Source organism: Capra hircus, chromosome 6 (assembly GCF_001704415.2).
Source record: "Capra hircus breed San Clemente chromosome 6, ASM170441v1, whole genome shotgun sequence".
Taxonomy (NCBI): domain Eukaryota; kingdom Metazoa; phylum Chordata; class Mammalia; order Artiodactyla; family Bovidae; genus Capra; species Capra hircus.
This window is the reverse complement of record NC_030813.1, coordinates 66,770,218-66,792,208: the sequence shown is the minus strand read 5'-3', so window position 1 is coordinate 66,792,208 and position 21,991 is coordinate 66,770,218. Positions and strand designations below refer to the sequence as shown.

General features: G+C 41.1%; 1 protein-coding gene across 4 annotated transcripts in view; it reads right to left on the bottom strand.

Moving 5' to 3' along the window:
* ATP10D (ATPase phospholipid transporting 10D (putative)) overlaps nucleotides 1–21,991 on the bottom strand; it is a 127,154-nt gene that overhangs the window by 41,652 nt on the left and 63,511 nt on the right. For all 4 annotated transcript variants that reach the window (XM_018049419.1, XM_018049418.1, XM_018049420.1 and 1 more), the window contains 3 exons: nucleotides 21,470–21,597; nucleotides 21,108–21,360; nucleotides 8,223–8,461 (listed from right to left, as the gene is read on the bottom strand). In XM_018049419.1, coding sequence (XP_017904908.1) covers nucleotides 8,223–8,461; nucleotides 21,108–21,360; nucleotides 21,470–21,597 — 620 coding nt within the window. The remainder of the gene's footprint in view (nucleotides 1–8,222; nucleotides 8,462–21,107; nucleotides 21,361–21,469; nucleotides 21,598–21,991) is intronic.

Here is a 21,991-nt window from a genome sequence, read left to right as displayed (position 1 = left end):
GTCTTCTCTTTTGCACAATTCCTTTTACAAATTGGCTTTAAGAAGTTTCACTATTGGGGGAAAATACTTCATTCTGTTTAACACAGTACTTTTGACACTTATTTAGAAGTACTAGCTTTAATGAATGAAGTTCCTTTATAATTTTGTAATATGTAGTCAACTGCTTTAGAAATTTTTCGGATGACTCAAAAAAAGGGATCGTCGTCTCTGAATCAAGTTTTCCAAAAAGAGCCACTGTATTCTAGAGGAGTCCAGGATGCTGGCAAAGCATACTGACTTCAGGAAAGCCAAGAGAGGCGATGGAGAGAACAGACTCAAATGAGATGCTTGATGTTAGACTCAGTGATCATGGCTTGCATTTTACACTTAGGAGTTCGGTCAAGTTTTAACACAGGCTCAGCAAGCAAAGAGCACAGGCTGGAAATCATATGGGTTTGGGCTCTAGATCCACTACATGCTGTCTAGGGGCCTCAGGCAACTTACTTATTTAACCCTCTGAGCTTCATTTCTTCTGAATAACCTTAAGAAGTATACCTACCTCAGAGGGTGGCTGTATAAAGTAAATGAGACAACAAGTGAGATGAGACCAGCACAACAGAAACTGAAATAATTTTATGTTCCTTTTTCTTCTGGAATGACACTTATTTTCAGGCAGTTTACCTGGTTCACAGTGGGTTTCAAAGGTCCCAGTTTTCTGCTGTCAAAAGACAGTCTTAAATTTCTATCTAAAGACAGCATCTATTGTTCTGTGATAGTTTACTCAGCAAAAATTTGAACCATGTTGTGTCTGATAGAGTTTGTAAATGTTTGTAATCTGATGACTGCTCATTAACTAGTTGGCCACATTCCCTCTCAAGTCTCACACAGAGTAACGCTGAGCCAGCAAGAGTCTGTGCTGTGCCCTCAGTTACTTGGAGAACCATCCCTTCCTTGAGGATCCCCTTGCCAAAGTTAGTTACAAGAGAGTGGCAAGGTCTGATGCTTGGGAACCTTGTTGCATGGAATTGATGAAGGCTATGATGATACTGGCATCTAGTGAGTGTGAGAGAGGCTACAGGCTGGAGCAGTATTTCTAAAGGCATCCCTCTCAAAATGTTTATACATATTAAGCAAAACTCCAAAGAGTTCCATACTAAAATAAGTTTAAGAAATGTTTAAATAGGTCTTGCTATTGTAGCACTTCTAAGAGTGTTTATAAGGTACCGGGAATCTCCAAGAAGAAGCCAGTATGCAGGCTTTGGCAATGTTATCTCTAAGAGACATTTGCTCTTTGGCACACAATCAGGGTTGAGTTACAGACCTTAGAAGCAAACAGTGATTTTAGTGTACTGATGATCTCCGCACTGATGAGTAACTGGCTTCAGAACATCAGGACTCTATTTCATTCTAAAGTTACTCTAAGACTAATGACAGATTTGTAAGTTCCATCTTGGTGACAAACACTGTTGACATAAATCAATCTAATGTGTCATTCAGGGAATTTAAGACCTGATGCTGTGGCCACGAGAATAAAAGAAGACATGGAGCTGACCAAAGCTGGGACTCTGATTGGAAACCATATTTACAAAAAGAATTGTCGAAATAGACGTGAGGAACTCAGGACCATACAAGACCCTAAAAGTATCATATATATATATGAAGAAGAGCCCAGAAGATTTAAGGAATGAGCCACGTCAAAATGAAGCTTCAAGAACAACATATTCTTCCCTTTAGTTGGTGTCTCTAACAAGTTAACCCTGAATGACTAAGGTGTTTAGTTCCTGAACTCAGGAGAAGTATAGAGTTATCACACATAATTGTTATGTATAAGATGGTTTAACAGGGTTTTTTTTTTTTTTTTTTTTCTTCTAAGATCCAAATCTTCCTCATGGAAACCTTCTATTTCAAAATTGACTTTTGCTTTTTTTTTTTTTTTTTCTGTGATGGACAGCTCCTGCCTTCTCTGAACTCGAATTAACCCAAGAACCAAATCCACACCATCCAGCTTTAAATAATTCCATGTGTATGTACTTCTTTCCCCACAGGGAAAGTTCCTTTAAAGGAAGGAACCTGTATCTTATAGATTTTTGCATACTTTTTAAAATTGAAGAACAGCTGATTTACAATGTCTCAGGTATACAACAAAATGATTCAGTTATATATACATCTATTCTTTTTCAAAATTTTTCCATTCTAAGTTATTATTTGGTATTGAATATACTTCCCCAAGCTATACAGTAAATCCTTGTTGCTTATATATTTTATGTATTCAGGTCAGTTGCTCAGTCGTGTCCGACTCTTTGTGACCCTATGGACTGTAACACGCCAGGCTTCCCTGTCCATCACCAACTCCCGAAGCTTGCTCAAAATCATGTCCATGGAGTTGGTGATGCCATCCAACCATCTCATCCTCTGTCATCCCCTTCTCTTCCTGCCTTCAATCTTTCCCAGCATCAGGGTCTTTTTCATGTATGGTAGCTTGTATCTCTTAATTCAACAACAACTTTTTTTTATGTATAGTAGCTTGTATCTCTTAATCCCATGCTCCTAATTTATCCCTTCCCCCTTTCTTCTTTGGTAACCATTAATTTGTTTTCTACATTTGTGAATCTATTTCTGTTTCATAATAAACTTATTTGCATCATTTTTTTAGATTTCACATGTAAGTGATATTGGGCTTCCCTGGTGACTCAGTGGTAAAGAATCTACCTACCAAGCGGGAGACTCAGGCTTGATCCGGGGTTAGGAAGATCCCTTGGAGAAGGAAATGGCAACCCACTCCAGTATTCTTGCCTGAGAAATCCTATGGACCGAGGAGCCTGGCGAGCTACATTCCATGGGGTCACAAAAGACTCAGACACAACTGAGTGATTAAATAATATGTATGGATGTGAGAGTTGGACTGTGAAGAAGGCTGAGCGCCAAAGAATTGATGCCTTTGAACTGTGGTGTTGGAGATGACTCTTGAGAGTCCCTTGGACTGCAAGGAGATCCAACCAGTCCATTCTGAAGGAGATTAGCCCTGGGTGTTCTTTGGAAGGAATGATGCTAAAGCTGAAACTTCGGTACTTTGGCCACCTCATGTGAAGAGCTGACTCATTGGAAAAGACTCTGATGCTGGGAGGGATTTGGGGCAGGAGGAGAAGGGAACGACAGAGGATGAGATGGCTGGATGGCATCACTGACTTGATGGATGCGAGTCTGAGTGAACTCTGGGAGTTGGTGATGGACAGGGAGGCCTGGCGTGCTGCGATTCATGGGGTCGCAAAGAGTCGGACATGACTGAGCGACTGAACTGAACTGAATATCACATGATATTTGTTTTTGTCCGTCTGACTTCATTTAGTATGATAATCTCTATCCATGTTGCTGCAAAAGGCATTATTTCATTATTTTTCATGGATTTTTTTAAACATATCTTATAGATTTCTGGATTCCTAACTCAGTACCTGTGTCAGTACCTGGCACGTGGATAAGCTATAAAATTTTATTGCTGTACATTACTAACAAACATTTGCTGGCTTTACATTCCATAAAGAAGGGGGCTGATAACATTAAACAGATGTTATTCTTAGAAAACAAAGATATAACCCCCTCCCATTTGACCTCAAATAGACATTTTTTTATGCAGTGAAAAATTGTATACTTTTAATTAGAGACTACAGAACATGATGTAGACAGCTTCCCATATTTAAAGTAAGCCTTATCTGTTTCATGGTGGGAGTACAACATCTTAGTCCTAGCATCTGGCTATTTGAAACCTTACATTTGCTGCCACGATTCATATAATGTCTTCTTACCAGGCTGCAGATTTCACATTCACCTTTCTTTCTCCCCATCTCCCTCCCTTTCCTACTTTCCTTCCTTCATTTCTTTCTGTATGTCTCCCCTGTGCAAATCCAATTAAAACAAACACTGGCCAAGACTTCTCTTTGCTCTCTCAAAGTGTCTGCCAGTGGTCATGTATGGATGTCAGAGTTGGACTGTGAAGAAGGCTGAGTGCCGAAGAGTTGATGCTTTTGAACTGTGGTGTTGGAGAAGACTCCTGAGGGCCCCTTGGACTGCAAGGAGATCCAACCAGTCCATTCTGAAGGAGATCAACCCTGGGACTTCTTTGAAAGGAATGATGCTAAAGCTGAAACTCCAGTACTTTGGCCACCTCACGCGAAGAGCTGACTTATTGGAAAGGACTCTGATGCTGGGAGGGAATGGGGGGCAGGAGGAGAAGGGGACGACCGAGGATGAGATGGCTGGATGGCATCACTGACTTGATGGACGTGAGTCTGAGTGAACTCCGGGAGTTGATGATGGACAGAGAGGCCTGGCGCGCTGCGATTCATGGGATCGCAAAGAGTCGGACACAACTGAGCAACTGAACTAACTAACTATGTACTGACTGTTAACTCTGTTTTCCAACTGAGAATGACTTGGACCCACTTTGTTTATGCAAATTCGAAAATGTCCAAAGTTTAATAATGAACAAAGATACTCCATGTGGGAGATAAAATTGACCAAATTCTAACACTGTGCCCTGTTTTTCTGTTGCTGAGTTGTGTCCAACTCTTTGCAACCACATGGGACTGTAGCCCACCAGCCTCTCTGTTCATGGAATTTCCCAACAAGAATACTGGAGTGGGTTGCCATTTCCCTCTCCAGGGGATCTTCCCCACCCAGGGATTAAACCCATGTCGCCTGCTTGGCAGGCGATTCTTTACCACTGAGCCACCTGGGAAGCCCAACACCACTCTACTCCTCCTCTCCTGTCACCCGTACCTAAGATTTTCTCTCATTCCCTGCTGCCGCCCTCACTCCAATCTTAGGGACTCAGCACTCCACCTGGACAACTTTGGCTTAAATATAGATACAAACGCCTTCTGCCTCAGATTCCTAAATACCAAAGACCTATGAGAAAAGACAAAGGCCAACAGCCACACAAGCACAGCTGCTCCTCCCCACTACGTTCTCCCCAGTTGTGTGGTTCTGAGCGTCTGCACACACTACGTACTGTCTGCCTGAGTGCTTTTCCTTCCTTTTCTACTGTGTAACCCTCTTCTCATTAGTTTACTCATAACATCAGTTTTACCTCTTTTGTGCAGCTTTTCTTGATCCCTTCTCATCCTCACAGAGTTGATGACTCTTCTTTGTGCCTTTTTAATACTATGGATTAACTACCATTACTGCATCTTCAATGCAGGATTACCTCTATTTACTTTTTTGTCTGCCTCCTCTATCGAAAGCAAAGCTGAAAGCTGGGGATGTGTCTTATCCGTTTTATATCCCAGGCTCTACTATTATGTCATTATCTTCCATTACTCCATTTATGGAATATTTACTCCATAAATATTTATTATTGATCTATGGTATCAGCAACACCTCAAGGAAAGAGGGGTGCACAGAATCTATGGGATCCTGGGTGCATGGAACTGACATCATAGGTGGGGGAGATAAATTAACCTATAAATAGATGGTTCTAGATCCAGATAAGTGTGCAGGAGATGGAACATACTTTGGACTGGGTGGTCAGTGAAATTTACTGAATCTTACTACCACGTTGAAGAATTGATGTTTTTGAACTGTGGTGTTGGAGAAGACTCTTGAGAGTCCCTTGGACAGCAAGGAGATCAAACCAGTTAACCCTAAATGAAATTAACCCTGAATATTCATTGGAAGGACTGATGCTGAAGCTCTAATACTCTGGCCACCAGATGCAAAGAGCTAACTACTGGAAAAGACCCTGATGCTGGAAAAGATTGAGGGCAGGAGGAGAAGGGGATGACAGAGGTGAGATGGTTGGATAGCATCACTGACTCAATAGATATGAGTCTGAGCAAACTCCAGGAGATAGTGAAGGACAGGGAAGCCTGGAGTGCTGCAGTTCATGGGGTCACACAGAGTCTGACAGGGCTTAACAACTCAACAGCAAGATTTACTGAGGAGGTGACATCTGAGCTGAGACCTCAGTGAAAAGAAAGGAAACAGCCATATGAAGACCTAGGAGGACAGCACTCCAGGCAGAATGAATAGCATGCTTGCTGAATGAAAACCTCCCAAGGATTAAAGAAGCATAAAAACACTGACTCACAAAGTCAAGGTGTCTGTTTCTAAAGTAGGTCACGTGAGTCCAGGACTCAAGGTCCTCAATGTCATCCTAACTCCTGAAGCTGGCACACCTTTGCCAGCCCTCTGCCTTGGACCCTCACTCACTGACTCTCCCCTTGCCTCCCACATGAAGGGTACCATCTTAACTTTTCACTTCCAGACATCACAGCCCTCACTGTGCTTTCACACTGGTGTTCTGCAACCTGGGATACATGAACACACTTTTGGTATCATATGTACAATTTTCACAGATGTCAGCTTTTCAGGTTAAAGGATCTACAGTTTTCTCAAAATAATCTTTAGTCTCCAAGAAGGATAGAATTAGCTTGTCTAGAGCAAGCATGAGAGATGGTCTCGTATCTCAAGGAAGACCTCGTCATCCTATATGTAAGGGTCTGCCATTCAAAACACAAAACAATGCAGCAACCCCAGAGAAGCTGCATAATCAGCACAACACATGGAACTGGAGTATAAGGCAAGTCAAAACAGACTGAACAGGAAGACTGAGCCTGTTGAGCGGCTTCAAATAATGATACTTCACTGAGAGCAGACATGGGAGGCTCTGACCTTAGATGCGGAGGATTCAAGGTGATGAGGTCCTTGCTCTCAAGGAGCAAGGTCCACATCAGAGGCAGAAATAAGGCCAATGATATGAGGATTAAGGGACTGAGGGCAGGAGGGACTGTGTAAACAGAACTTACAAACAAAGAGTCTGAGAAGTCTTTGGAAGAAATGATGTTTAAAGAAGTATTTCATCAGATCTGGTAGATAGAGGTAGGTGGTGAGGGGAGAATGAATTTTAGACAGGGGAAATGGTACAAAAACCATAATGACTCCAAATTAGGAAATAATCCTTTGTTCCATGAAGACAGTGAGGCTGGATCGGGAAACTGAGAGGGAGGCCATGGTACAGTCCCACCTGGTCATTAGTATCCCTGACTTCCAAGTAAACATGAGTCAACATGGGGTTAACCGCAGGTGGCTGGAAAAGGTAAAAGATCAGCAGAGTAATGGGCAAAACTGATAAAACAGAAGAAAACAGCTATCTACGTCTGATATAGCCTGAAAATGAGTACAGAGAAGAAGTTGTATGCATTCTTTACTTTTTTTTTTTTCCTCTCAGAGATTGGAGAAAAATTAAGTCCAGATGCTTGGAATAGCTTGACATATGGTAACGATAGGATATAACAGGTATTATATCCTTAGAGCCAAAGAAATGCATTGGATGAGTTTCAGTGAAATGATCTTCCTCGATTCTAAATTGCCCTATTTGTTGGAACTTTGAAAAGAGCCAGATTCCCCTCAAGGCCTTTCTAGGACAAATGAGATCCCTGGGGTATACTCAGATCGCATATCTACTATGAAAGTCTAGATAAATTCACTGCAGAAACAAAAGTCTTCCCAAAACTGTTTATGTCTTGTTATGTCATCTAATTCAGAGATCACCAACTGCTTATCAGTCTCATGGCTACGGAATCCTCATCTTGAATGAGGATAAGGAAAAGTTAATGAAATGTGGAGGGCAGAGAAGGCAGCTGAAATTTTATCAGTGATTTTAAGTGCAGCAAAAGTTTTGATTTCTAATTCTTTCTCACAAGCATCTTTCCTCTTTCCCATTTTCCACATGGTTCTTCCTCCATATTTTCGTCCCAAGACTTAAGAGCACACCTTCTTGAGCTCTGATATAGAAACACTAGAAAATGATCTCCTGAGGACTAGGAATGGAGAAAAGGACACAGATTTGGTGGGATTTCAGGGAAGATTACAAAGAGATAAAAAGGCCTCGGAGGATACTGAAAGGCCTGATTCCTCGATCAATTAGACACACTTACCAGTGTATGAGATACCTCTGCTAAGCTGTGCTGGTTCTGAAAGTGAGCCATGCTCATTAAAGCAAGGCAGCTTTCTCCAAGCTCAGAAGTGATTGACCTTGACCAGAAACATGTTTTTCAGAAATGGTATACTATCTTTTGACACTGATCTCCAAAATTAAGATATTGTGAATGTGTGGCAATCAGACTGAACTTACACAGTCTCTTCTCAGGGAGAAAATACAACAGTGTGTGGCTCTATGATAATTATGAGAATGTTCTTTCATTATTCATCACAGACAGACAAGTTGCAAGTCACACTGTCACACTTACAATAGGGCTACTGAAAGCAGCCTGTCTGGAATGAGGCACTTCACTGGCTCCTTCTCTACTTTCTAGAGCAAAACAGCTCCCAGTAAGATGATTCGAGGAGATACTTCCTAGAGGCCGATTGTGAACTGTCCTGCAGCTGGGGGCCCTCGGTTTCGCCATATTGCTGAGGGAGCCACTGGGAGTGTCGGCAGAATCTTCATCTTCAGAGGCAGCTTCCTGATAGGATTCCAACCTCTTGGCTGAGGGAAAGAAAACCACACTGGGTCATTCCCTGAGATGAAACACTTGCAGGGCGAATATATCAAGCATTTTCTTAAACAGCTGTTTCACATGATCTCCTCTTTTAAACTTGGCTTCCAAACTCCTTCAATACTCTGAATTAACGAACTTGTATCATTGAGAAAAGTAGCAGCAATGAGAGAAGCCACATGAGTTCCTCCCTTCACCACCTACATACTCTTCCTCTGTGGTGTCATCTGGTCCCATCTTTAAACTATCATCTCTGTGCACAGTTTTGGCACATATCTGCATGGTTCACTCCCTTACCCCCTTCAAGTCTCCTTGAAGTCATGTCCCTTTGTCGTGAAGAGTTCTCAGATCAAACCACGCTGTTCGTTATATAGCCTACCTCAGAACTTACCACCATCTATACATCACAGACCTTATTTTTAATTCTTTGAATCATCCATTAGAATATAAACTCCAAAAGGGCAGAGAATTTTGCCTTTTGTTAATATGCTATTCCTAAAACCCAGGGCAGGGGTTGATACTCAAAAAATACTAGTTGAATAAATAATGGACATCTTAAATTTGGTACGGTAAATGTAGACTGCTCCTTCTAGTCCCCCGGGCTCCTGTCAAATCACTCTTTCTCGTCTTTGTAAATGAAACCTAAATATCTACCTAGCTATTTATACCAAAAATCTAGGATTATCCTTGATTTCTCTTTTCTTCCTTATCCTTAGTATTGAAAGCATCACCAACAGCTGTCTATTATTCATCTAAAATATATCCCAAATAACGAACCTTCTCTTCATCTCCATCACCTTAATCCAACTCACCATCATCTCCCAAATGGACCAGAACAATAGCCTCCTGACTGGCCTCCTTGCTCTATGTACTCCACTCCTGAAACAGTAGCTAGAGTGATCTTCCAAAGATAGAGCAAATCAGACTACTGCCCACACAAAACTTTCTAGTGGCTTCACAGTTCACTTTCAATAAAATCTGAATTCCTTATCTTCGTGTACATAACTCAAAATGATCTGGCCTCTGATGACCTAACTTTTCTGGCCCCTCATCTACACTAAATCTAGTCTCACTGGCCTTTCTTTACTTTGAAAACTGTCAAGCTCATTTCTGTCTGAGGGCCCCTATACTAGCTGCTCCATCTGACTGGAAGGCTTTTACTCCTGAATTCAAAAATCAAGTCATTCAGATCCAGGCTCTGATATTCCCCCTAGAGAGGCCTTGCTCAACCATCCCATTCAAAGTGCTTTCTATTCATTCTGTATCATAAAGTGTAAGTAAATGTTAGTCATGTCCAACTCTTTGAGACCCTATAGACTGTAGCCCGCCAGGCTCCTCTGACCATGGGATTCTTCAGGCAAAAATACTGGAGTGTCATGCCATTTCCTACTCCAGGGGACATTCCCAACCCAGGGATCAAACCCAGGTCACCTGCACTGCAGGCAGATTTTTTACCATCCACACCACTGGGGAAGCCCAGTCAGCCCATTTTAATTCTCTGCAAAACAATTTTTAATATTTTTTATTTAAAAGTTAACTTGTGAAGCTGTGAAAGTGCTACACTCAATATGTCAGCAAATTTGGAAAACTCAGCAGTGGCCACAGGACTGGAAAAGGTCAGTTTCCATTCCAATCCCAAAGAAAGGCAATGCCAAAGAATGTTCAAACTACTGCACAACTGCACTCATCTCACACCCTAGTAAAGTAATGCTCAAAATTCTCCAAGCCAGGCTTCAACAGTACGTGAACCGTGAACTTCCAGATGTTCAAGCTGGATTTGGTAAAGGCAGAGGAACCAGAGATCAAATTGCCAACATCCACTGGATCATGGAAAAAGCAAGAGTTCCAGTAAAACATCTATTTCTGTTTTACCGACTATGCCAGAGCCTTTGGCTATGTGGGTCCCATCAAACTGTGGAAAATTCTGAGATGGGAATACCAGACCACCTGACCTGCCTCTCGAGAAATCTGTATGCAGGTAAAGAAGCAACAGTTAGAACTGGACATGGAACAACAGACTGGTTCCAAATTGGGAAAGGAGTACGTCAAGGCTGTATATTGTCACCCTACTTATTTAACTTCTACGCAGAGTACATCATGAGAAACGCTGGGCTGGAGGAAGCACAAGCTGGAATCAAGATTGCTGGGAGAAATATTAATAACTTCAGATATGCAGATAACACCACCCTTATGGCAGAAAGTGAAGAGGAATTAAAAAGCCTCTTGATGAAAGTGAAAGAGGAAACTGAAAAAGTTGGCTGAAAGCTCAACATTCAGAAAACAAAGATCATGGCATCTGGTCCCATCACTTCATGGAAAATAGATGGGGAAACAGTGGAAACAGTGTCAGACTTTATTCTTTTGGGCTCCAAAATCACTGCAGATGGTGACCACAGCCATGTAATTAAAAGATGCTTACTCCTTGGAAGGAATGTTATGACCAGCCTAGACAGCATATTGAAAAGCAGAGACATTACTTTGCCAACAAATATCTGTCTAGTCAAGGCTATGGTTTTTCCAGTGGTCATGTATGGCTGTGAAGAGTTGGACTGTGAAGAAGGCTGAGTGCCGAAGAATTGATGCTTTTGAACTGTGGTGTTGGAGAAGACTCTTGAGAGTCCCTTGGACTGCAAGGAGATCCAACCAGTCCATTCTGAAGGAGATCAGCCCTGGGACTGCTTTGGAAGGAATGATGCTAAAGCTGAAACTCCAGTACTTTTGGCTACCTCATGCGAAGAGTTGACTCACTGGAAAAGACTCTGATGCTGGGAGGGATTGGGGGCAGGAGGAGAGGGGACGACAGAGGATGAGATGGCTGGATGGCATCACCAACTCGATGGATGTGAGTCTGAGTGAACTCCGGGAGTTGGGATGGACAGGGAGGCCTGGCGTGCTGCGATTCATGGGGTCGCAAAGAGTCGGACACGACTGAGTGACAGAACTGAACTGAATTGAATTTTCTCCAGCAGAAGTTCTATGACATGAGCGGCCTTGTCTGTCTTGTTTATCATTATGTCCAGTGTCTGGAATGGAGAGTAGACAAACAAAAACTACATGCTTGTTTGGATTACTAGTTATCTGTATTCATGCCAATTCTAGCTACTGAATAGGTATGGCTTTCAGGAAGTTAATTTATAAAATAAAGAGAATCTGCATATTCTATTCATTTTAATAGCTTCTGTCTATGTTTTTTAAGGACAAGGAGAGACTAAGAGGCAACATGGTGATTCTGTGCTCTAGGACTAACTCTTTCAAAGAGTAAGTGGTTTCCAGCAAATCACTTGCCTTTCTAGGCCTCTGTTTTCTTACTGGAAAAATGGAACAGCTTGGACTCAATGACTTTAAGATCCTTTCCAATTCTGCAGCTCTGTAAGTTTATTATATTCTCTGCCTTAAAAAATACAAACTATTTCCCTATATGTCCTTTGAACTTCAAAAACAGATATATTTATTGCATCCCAAATACTCTGAGGTTCTCCATTCTTACCCATGCCTTTGCTCAAGATAGCCATTCTCTTTTCTACTTACCTTAGTCCTAGTTCCTCACTGAAGACCTCTGCTTCATCCCACTCTCTGGTACCACTTTATAGCTTAGATGCACTGCTAAATGTTACTATGTGCCAGTTATTTGTCTTACTTAATCACTGTAACAACCTTCTGAGGTAGATATTATCAATACCTTCATTTTATAAATAAATACATAAAAATTAAGTAAGTTTCCCCATCTCACGAGAGTGATTCAGATCAGTTTTATATCCAGTTCTATTAAACTCCACAGCCAGTGCTGTGAGTCTTCATGCTATTCTGTTACTAAATATAGCCCCAAAATTAAAATGGTCAATATTCCCTGCTTGATTTCAATGAGTCCATGTTTTGTAGTTTAAACATTATATGAATAATGAATAAGGGTATGAACAGACATATGAATAACATCCCTAGCATCAAGGGAAAATCCACTGTAGGAGAGAGCATTAGCACTTACTGAGTACCTCCTTTTCATCAAGCATCTTGCTAGGTCCTTTATTTTTTTAAATTTTTTATTGTTATTATTTTCCCTTCCTTTTTCTCAAACTTCCCCTAGCCTTCTTTGCTGATCCTTGGCCACCTTGCCAGGACCACTGCCTGTGACTCTACATGCTGCGCTAAGTCCTTTATATAAACAACTACATATAGCTGTATATATATATATTTTTTATCTTTAAAATAATGTTATTGGCTAGACATTATCACTGTTCCACTTTGCAGCTAAGGAGAGTAAGACAGTAAACAGTTCAGAGTGGGTAGAGCTGGGATCTGAATTTGAGTTTTCATGACTCCAAAGTCAGACAAGTACCTGCTATATGACCTCAGCAGTTACTTATAGGGCCTCCCAGGTGGCACGAGTGGTAAAGAACCCACCTGCCAATGCAGGAGACATAAGAGAGGTGGGTTTTGATTCCTGGGTTGGGAAGATCCCCTGGAGGAGGTCGTGGCAACCCACTCCAGTAACCTTGCCTGGAGAATCACATGGACAGAGGAGTCTGGCAGGCTACAGTCCATAGGGCTGCAAGGAGTGAGACACGACTTAAATGACTTAGCACAGCACAGCACACAGTTACTTGTATACAAGAGGTTAGCTCAGTGATTCTGAATGAGGGTCAAATTTATCTCCTAGCAAACATCTGGCAATGCCTGTTCACAATTTGGCGATTACATCTTGGGAGGAGTGCTGTGCCATGCAGTGGGCAAAGGCCAAGAATGCTTCTAAATATCTTAAAAAACTCCCCATTAACACAAAGTCATCCAGCCCAAAATGTCAACAGTGCTAGGCTGATAAATGCTTGAGTAGATAAAAAAATTTATGTACTGATAATGTGATACCATTTTAAAATAATTAAAATACTATACAACATATATAAACATGAAGGTTATACTTTAGGAATTTCTCATAATCATCATTAGGCGAAGTATTCATCAAGGAACTGTGGAATTAGTATAGAGCCAGATAGCTGAGCTGTTCCTGTAGGATTAACTTGCTCAATAGGGACTGATAAAACTATAAGAGTGAAATAAGAAAGACATGGAGTAACTCAATCTTTAATAATTTGTGGGAAGCTATGAGAAATAAATCGGAGAAGGCAATGGCAACTCACTCCAGTACTCTTGCCTGGAAAATTCCATGGACAGAGAAGCCGGGTAGGCTTCAGTCCATGGGGTCGCAAAGAGTTGGACATGACTGAGTGACTTCACTCTCACTTTTCAGTTTTGTGCATTGGAGAAGGAAATGGCAACCCACTCCACTGTTCTTGCCTGGAGAATCTCAGGGATGGCGGAGCCTGGTGGGCTGCTGTCTATGGGGTCACGCAGACTCGGACACAACTGAAGCAACTTAGCAGCAGTAGCAGCAGCATGAGAAATAAATAGACAAATTACAATGTGATTCAGAAACAAAGCTACTAAAAGCCATACTTTTAGACTCTGAAATTTTTTTAAAAAATTGAGCATGAGAAGCAAAGGTTTATTATTGTACTGATAAACAAAATCTATCCAAATGACCACCAAGACTTTTATTATGTCTCCTAAAGCAGACTAGGAAAGTTCCATGAATACCTCACAGCGGCAAGAGAATTCTTACCTTCCAGCTCGTAAGAGAAAATATACAAAGTCTATAATGTTTCCTTTGTCTCAAGGTAGGTACTATGTTAGACACTACATTAACTACTTTATTTCTCTCTTATTTAATCCTAATCTCTCTTCTCTTCCAATGCTCCTGTTCAAACATCCAGTAACCTGTTCACGGCCTATTATTTACATTTATGTGGTATCTGGAAGAAGTGAGCATTAATTAGTCTATGGAACAAAACATTTATCACACTTTTCAACGTGCTCTCCAAAGGGCCAAACACAAGGATGAAAAGCATAGGACACTCAGATAAACTTCTTTCAACTATATCATCCCCATATCCTCCATTGAACATTTTGCTATGAACTACTTACACAAACATTTCCAGCATTCCAACTTTCACCTGCTTGTAAACAGCACACCCAGTTGAGTTTCTTTCAACTGTATCATCCTCACAGCCTTGACACAAAGCCTTTTATTCTAATTCCTCACATTTCCAGCATTTCAAGAATTTCTAGGCCAGTATCTTCAAAGCCCCAAACCTTGACCAGTGCAAATCCACCTCCAAAACTGACTGCTTGAAAATCAAAACAATATAGAAAGGCACCACTGAATTTAAACCTATGACACTTAAAAAGGTATTTTTATGTTTCCAGGTGTCCCTCCCATGTTGGACCATGAGCTTCTCAACAGACAAGTCTATCTCTTATTTTGACACAACAACAATGTGCTCGGTTGCTCAGTCGTATCTGGCTCTTTATGACCCTATGGACTACATCCCACCAGGCTCCTCTGTCCATGGAATTTTCCAGGCAAGAATACTGGAATGGGTTGCCATTTCTTCATCCAGGTATGACAACAATACTAGCAACTAATATTTATAAAGAATTTATTCTGTGTTATGCTCTATGTGCCTTTTAAAAAATATATTTACTTATTTGGCTGTGCTAGGTCTTAGTTGCAGCACATGGGATCTTTCAGTTTCAGCATGTGGGATCTAGCTCCGCTGACCAGGGATTGAAGCTGGGCCCCTGGCATTGGGAGTGCAGAGTCTTAGTTACTGGACCACCAGGGAAGTCTCCAAGTGCTTTTTCATAATTTACCTTCTCTTATCCTCTTAATCACCCCCCTGAAGTAGATACTATTAATATTACCAATCCTTTTTTTATCATAGCCCAGAGAAATTATATCACTTGCCCAGAGTCACACAGCTTGCTGGCGGTGAAGATGGGAGTCAGATTTAGGAGGCTTGATTCCAAAATCCTTGTTTTTAGAAACCACTGAAGGCTGCCACATTCTGTCAGACCTCTCCACCATGACCGGCCCGTCAACAACAGACTGGAAAAGGAGTACGTCAAGGCTGTATATTGTCGCCCTGCTTATTTAACTTCTATGCAGAGTACATCATGAGAAACACTGGGCTGGAAGAAGCACAAGCTGGAATCCAGATTGCCAGGAGAAATCTCAATAACCACAGATATGCAGATGACACCACCCTTATGGCAGAAAGTAAAGAGGAACTAAAAAGCCTCTTGATGAAAGCGAAAGTGGAGAGTGAAAAAGTTGGCTGAAAGCTCAACATTCAGAAAGATCATGGCATCTGGTCCCATCACTTCATGGGAAATAGATGGGGAAACAGTGGAAACAGTGTCAGACTTTATTCTTTTGGGCTCCAAAATCACTGCAGATGGTGACTGCAGCCATGTAATTAAAAAATGCTTACTCCTTGGAAGGAAAGTTATGACCAACCTAGATAGCATATTGAAAAGCAGAGACGTTACTTTGCCAACAAAGGTCCGTCTAGTCAAGGCTATGGTTTTCCAGTAGCCACATATGGCTGTGAGAGTTGGACTGTGAAGAAAGCTGAGCACCGAAGAATTGACGCTTTTGAACTGTGGTGTTGGAGAAGGCTCTAAAGAGTCCCTTGGACTGCAAGGAGATCCAACCAGTCCACTCTGAAGGAGATCAGCCCTGGGATTTCTTTGGAGGGAATGATGCTAAAGCTGAAACTCCAGTACTTTGGCCACCTCATGCGAAGGGTTGACTCATTGGAAAAGACTCTGATGCTGGGAGGGATTGGGGGCAGGAGGAGAAGGGGACGGCAGAGGATGAGGTGGCTGGATGGCATCACTGACTCGATGGACGTGAGTCTGAGTGAACTCCGGGAGCTGGTGATGGACAGGGAGGCCTGGCGTGCTGCGATTCATGGGGTTGCAACGAGTTAGACACGACTGAGCGACTGAACTGAACTGAAAGGCTGCCACTACGTCCATCAAATTTACAAGCTTCATCATAAAGGCACTATGTGGACATACCCAAATTGAGGGGCACCCTACAAAATCCCTAAAGAGTGCCCCTCAGAATTCTTGAAGTGAAAAGTTAAGTGAAAGCGTTAGTCTCTCAGATGTGTCCGACTCTTTGCGACCCCTCTGGACTGTAACCTGCAAGGCTCCTCTGTCCATGGAATTCTCTAAGGCAAGAATACTGGAGTGGGTAGTTATTCCCTTTTCCAGGGGATCTTCCTGACCCAGGGTTTGAACCAAGCTCTCCTGCATTACAGGCAGATCCAAAAAAGGAAAGGCCAAGAAACTCAAAATCTAGAGGCACCTAAATGATGACTAAGTGGTATCCTTGGACAGGGTCTGAGACAAAAAAGACCTTTGGTAAAAAGTAAGGAAGTCCCAATAAAGTCTGGATTTTAGTTATCAATGAAGTATCAATATGGGCTCATTATTTGTGACTAACGTATCTTAAGACTAATATAAAATGTTAAGACAAGGGAAGCTGGGCAGGAGGAGCATACTGGAACGCACAATATTTTTATAACTTTCCTGTAAATCTAAAACCATTCTAAAATAAAATGTTTATTATTAATATTCTTTTTCAGAAATCTTTTAAAGGAGTTTTAAAAATTTTAATATCCATACAAGTCACCTGAGGTATTGTTAAATGAAGATTTTAATTGAAACTTTAAAGAGGGGCCCGAGACTCTGCATTTCTAAGATACATCTGGGTGTTGCTGATGCTTAGTCCATGAAACAAATTTATAAGTTGAAAGGCTTTAAATCAAGAAATGGCGTCATCAAATGTATTTAGTTCAACTGCATAAGAGTAAGGGGTTATTTCCCAGCAGTAACATTTTTGATGGAAATATCTCGTAGGCAATTCTTTTGACAGAAAATCATCCTGAAGGCTTAACTAATTTTCATTTCAGTGAAAATAAGGCCTCAGGGTTAAGTTCTGAGGAAAACTAGCCTGTATCATTATCCCCTTCAGCACTGAGGGGGGCAGGGGGAGGAAGGTGTGTGTTTATATGCATATGCTTGTTTTTAAACCATTACACAAGAGACTTGTCTCTTGAGGGCTTCCCTGATAGCTCAGTTGGTAAAGAATCCACCTGCAATGCAGGAGACCCCAGTTTGACTCCTGGGTTGGGAAGATCCCCTGGAAAAGGGATAGGCTACCCAATCCAGTAATCTTGAGCTTCCCTTGTGGCTCAGCTGGGAAAGAATCCGCCTGCAATGCAGGAGACCTGGGTTCAATCCCTGGGTTGGGAAGATCCCCTGGAAAAGGGATAGGCTACCCAATCCAGTAATCTTGAGCTTCCCTTGTGGCTCAGCTGGGAAAGAATCCGCCTGCAATGCAGGAGACCTGGGTTCAATCCCTGGGTTGGGAAGATCCCCTGGAGAAGGAAATGGCTACCCACTCCAGTATTCTGGCCTGGAGAATTCCATGGACTGTATAGTCCATGGGGTCATAAAGAGTCGGACACAACTGAGCGACTTTCACTTTTGCAGACAAGAGACTAGGAGCTCTGAATGTATATATGGTAGAAAGGTGTGGACAGGCAATGTCAACACCTCCCAGAGGTGGTGTAACACTCGTTGGTTCACAGATATCTTACCAATTACAGTTCAGTCCTGGTAGCATTTGATTCTCAGTCACTTAGCATCTTCCCTGCACAAGGGGCCACAGAAGAGAAGTACTCACGGGGCAGCAGTGTATATATTGATGGACAGGGCAAGAGAGGGCTGGTATCAGCTCTCCTAGACGCTACAAAATTAAAATCCCAAAATACAAAAAATAATACAGTGTTTCCCACCATATATTTTGTGAAACATGACTGCTATAACATACTTCCCCAAAATAAGAATTTATAGTCAGATAATTTTGGAAAAGACTAATCTCACAAATGGACATAGGGGTTTAACTCCAGTGATGTTCACTGCAGTATTGTTTACAACAGCAAATGAGTGTTGATAAGCTAAACTAATGGTTGATCCGTTAGCTAAATCGTGGCAATTATTACAATGTGATACAGCATAACCATTAGAAAAATAAGAAGAGAACAGAAAGGCAATCATGATGAAGTCTCAAGACTTAGAAATGGTTATAAAAGTCAAAGCACACTGTGATGTCACTTTGTTTAAAAACATATATTAATGTTTACAGGAAAAAATACTCCAAAGAAAAGCACTAAAATGTTACTAGTGGTTCAGTCAGAGTGGTATGACCTCATCAGGTACAAAGAGGTGTCAGAACATCCCTGAGGTCAGAGAGATTCAAAACCAGAGGTTCTGCTGCTTGCCTTGAAGAAGTGACTGCCATGCTGTGGAGAGGTCACAGGGCAAGGAATGATGGGCTGTCTCCATGAACTCAGAACAGACCCAAGGTGACAGCCAGCAAGAAAGCAAGGGCCACAATCCTACAACCTCAAGACTCTGACAATTCCGAAACCAGGGAACTAAGAAGAGGACCCTGAGCCTCAGGTAAGATCACAGCCCCAGCCGACCCCTAGATTTCAGCCTGGTGAGAGATTCAGGGAGGACATAGCTACCTGGACCCATATTCCTGACCCACAGAAGCTATAAGACAGTATATGTTATTTGAAGCCATCAAATTTGTGGTAACTTGTTATGTGGCAATAGAAAACTAATACAGTGATAAACAACAAACCAGAGAAGTATCTGCCACTTGTAGAAGAAAAGAATTCTGTCAGCATCGGTATTCAAATTATTGTTTTTCAAATAATTCAAATTATTGAACAAAGGTTCAATACAAGTGCACAAATGAAAACGGACACTAGCCAGAGACAGCCTAGCCAGGGACATACAAGCTGAACACCAACCCTGCCTTAATAGATAAAATCCTCCTACAGACTACTAAGAATAAGAAAAACTCATTCGTAAAATAGGAAGGCATGTAAAATAGATTTTGTCAAGGAAATTCAAAAGGCTAAAAACATAAAAAGTTAGCATCTCATTGCTAATCATAGAAAAATTAAGACAATGAAACGCTAACTGCATCTACAAAACTCACAAATTAAAAAGAATAGCTTCATCCCATTATGGTTGGGTAGGAAAAATATATATTATTCTTATGGGTTGTGAGAATGTAAATTAGCACAATGCTTTAGAGATAAATTTTGTGGGATCTATAAAAATTCTGTATGTGCATACTTCTGGATCTAGCAAAACCAACTTTAGATATGTGTTCAGAAATGGATATTGCATGATGAATTTTATTTTGTACATTATAATTTTTCATCTTGTCTATCTTCTTGCCTTAAACTGTAAGCTACATCAGAAACTCATGTCACATGTTAGGAGCTCACAAAATATTTGTTGAATGAATAAGTGATGTTAATTCCAAGTACTATTATAACAGGCTTCCCAGATGGCACCAGTAAAGAAAGTGAAAGTTGCTCAGTTGTGTTCAGTTCTTTGTGACCCCATGGACTATATAATACAGTCCATGGAACTCTCCAGGCCAGAATACTGGAGTGGGTAGCCTTTCCTTTCTCCAGGGGATCTTCCCAACCCAGGGATCGAACCCTTCTTCTGCATTGCAGGCGGATTCGTTACCAACTGAGTGCACCTGCCTGCGAATGCAGAAGACATAAAAGACACAGTCCTTGGCTTGGGAAGCTCCCCTGGAGGAGGGCATGGCAACCCACATGAGTGTTCTTGCCTGGAGAATCCCATGGACAGAGGAGCCTGGAGGGCTACAGTCCGCGGGATCACAAAGAGTCGGACACCACTGCATAGACTTACACACGCACTGCTATAATAGCAAACTAAGCTTGATCACATACAATGCGATACTATGAATTTCATGTTAACTCATGAACTGACTTAGAAAAAAGCCCATGAAATATTGAGGAATAGAAAAAGCAAACTGCAAAGTAATTTATTACATAACTTATAAAAGAAATGTGCAAATATTTATTTTCACATATGTAAGAATACACATAAAGAAATGGATGGTTATATATTCAAATTATTAACAGTGGTTCACCTCTAGGTTAGTATGTTTTGGACACTTCTCAGAATTATCTTTATGAGAGTATATTTACTTTTGTAAATAATAAAATTAATGAAGTTCAATTCTTAAAAGAAAACTTGTAATTTATATATTTACTTCCTCTTATCTGCTCATCTTATTTCTTCTTAAAATAGGTATTCCTAGCCAGGGACCAACGGTTACCTATGGGCTGAGTGATGGGGTAAGGGAAGACTGTCGTCCCTTTGGAATTATTAAAAAAAAATTTTTTTTAAGGGATATGGTCCATCGGAAGAAGGGCATGGCAACCCACTCCAGTATTCTTGCCTGGAGAATCCCATGGATAGAGGAGCCTGGCGGGCTACAGTCCATGGGGTCACAAAGAGTCGGCCACAACTGAGTGACTAATACACATGCGCCATAGAGTTTCATGAGATTCTCAAAAATATCTATAATGCAGTATCACTGACACCGTACCTAACCCCAAACCTTCTACAATTGCTAGCAATTTCCTTTCCTTTCAGAGAAACCATGGTCAAAAAAAAAAAAAAATGACGGAGGCAGACTCTGACTTTAACCCACTAACTCTTGACTAACTTTTGACCTACTAACTTTTAAAGAGATGACAATGAAACTCCACGAGCATCTGGAGGGATTAAATATCACACTTCTGTGCCAGAATTACCGAACTGTTAAGTGGATGCAAAAAAGACAAACCTCAAGGCTGATTTTCACAGAAACTCAACACTCACCATTTTCTTCATGGCAGTAATCAAAGCCTGCCACACTACATCTTCGAAAAACCATCTTGTTCTCAGTGAGGGTTCCTGTTTTATCAGAAAAGAGGTACTGAATCTGTCCAAGATCCTCAGTGATGTTCAGGGCTCGGCACTGAACAGTAGAACCCATTTTCTCATTGTAGAAATCCACATCGCTTTGAATAAAATATATCTGGCCAAGCTTCACAATTTCAATGGAAACATAGAGAGAAATGGGAATCAAGACCTAAGAAGAACCAAACAATTTAAAAACGTTAAAGGGAGAAAAGAAAGGATGAAAAGCTGGATAAGTAGCAAAGATTTTAAAATTGTATGATAAGCTCAATAGAAATTACCTGTAACAAAATGATCATGGTCCAAAACATATAGAAACCTGCCAACACTGGTGATATGATATGTCCATCTGGCTCAGGGATATTAAAAAAGGGTATGTTTTCATATCTGCTCAACCAGATTCCATGACCTTTCAAAAAATGCACAGACATCAAAAGGTTGCTATGTATATATTATGCAAATATAGAAATTTATTTCTAAAAAAAGAGAGATGACAGTATTTATTTTGGTCGAACACCAGCTGTTTGAGAAACAAATTCAAAAGACTACATGTTCTCCTGCTTCTGTCTCTCTTTACATCTCTTCCCAGGTCCCTTTATTACTGTGGCCACATGTAATCAATATTAATGCTTTTCCAATTAGAGAATGAGAGAGATGAAGATGTGAGGAAAATAATTATTGGCAAATAACCACCCCCACTTACTGGAGTCAAACTTAGATTCATAAATATCATTTTGAAAATATAATACTTTAAAACAAATATCTTGAGGGAAAGATGTCGGCAAATAATCAAATTCTACCTA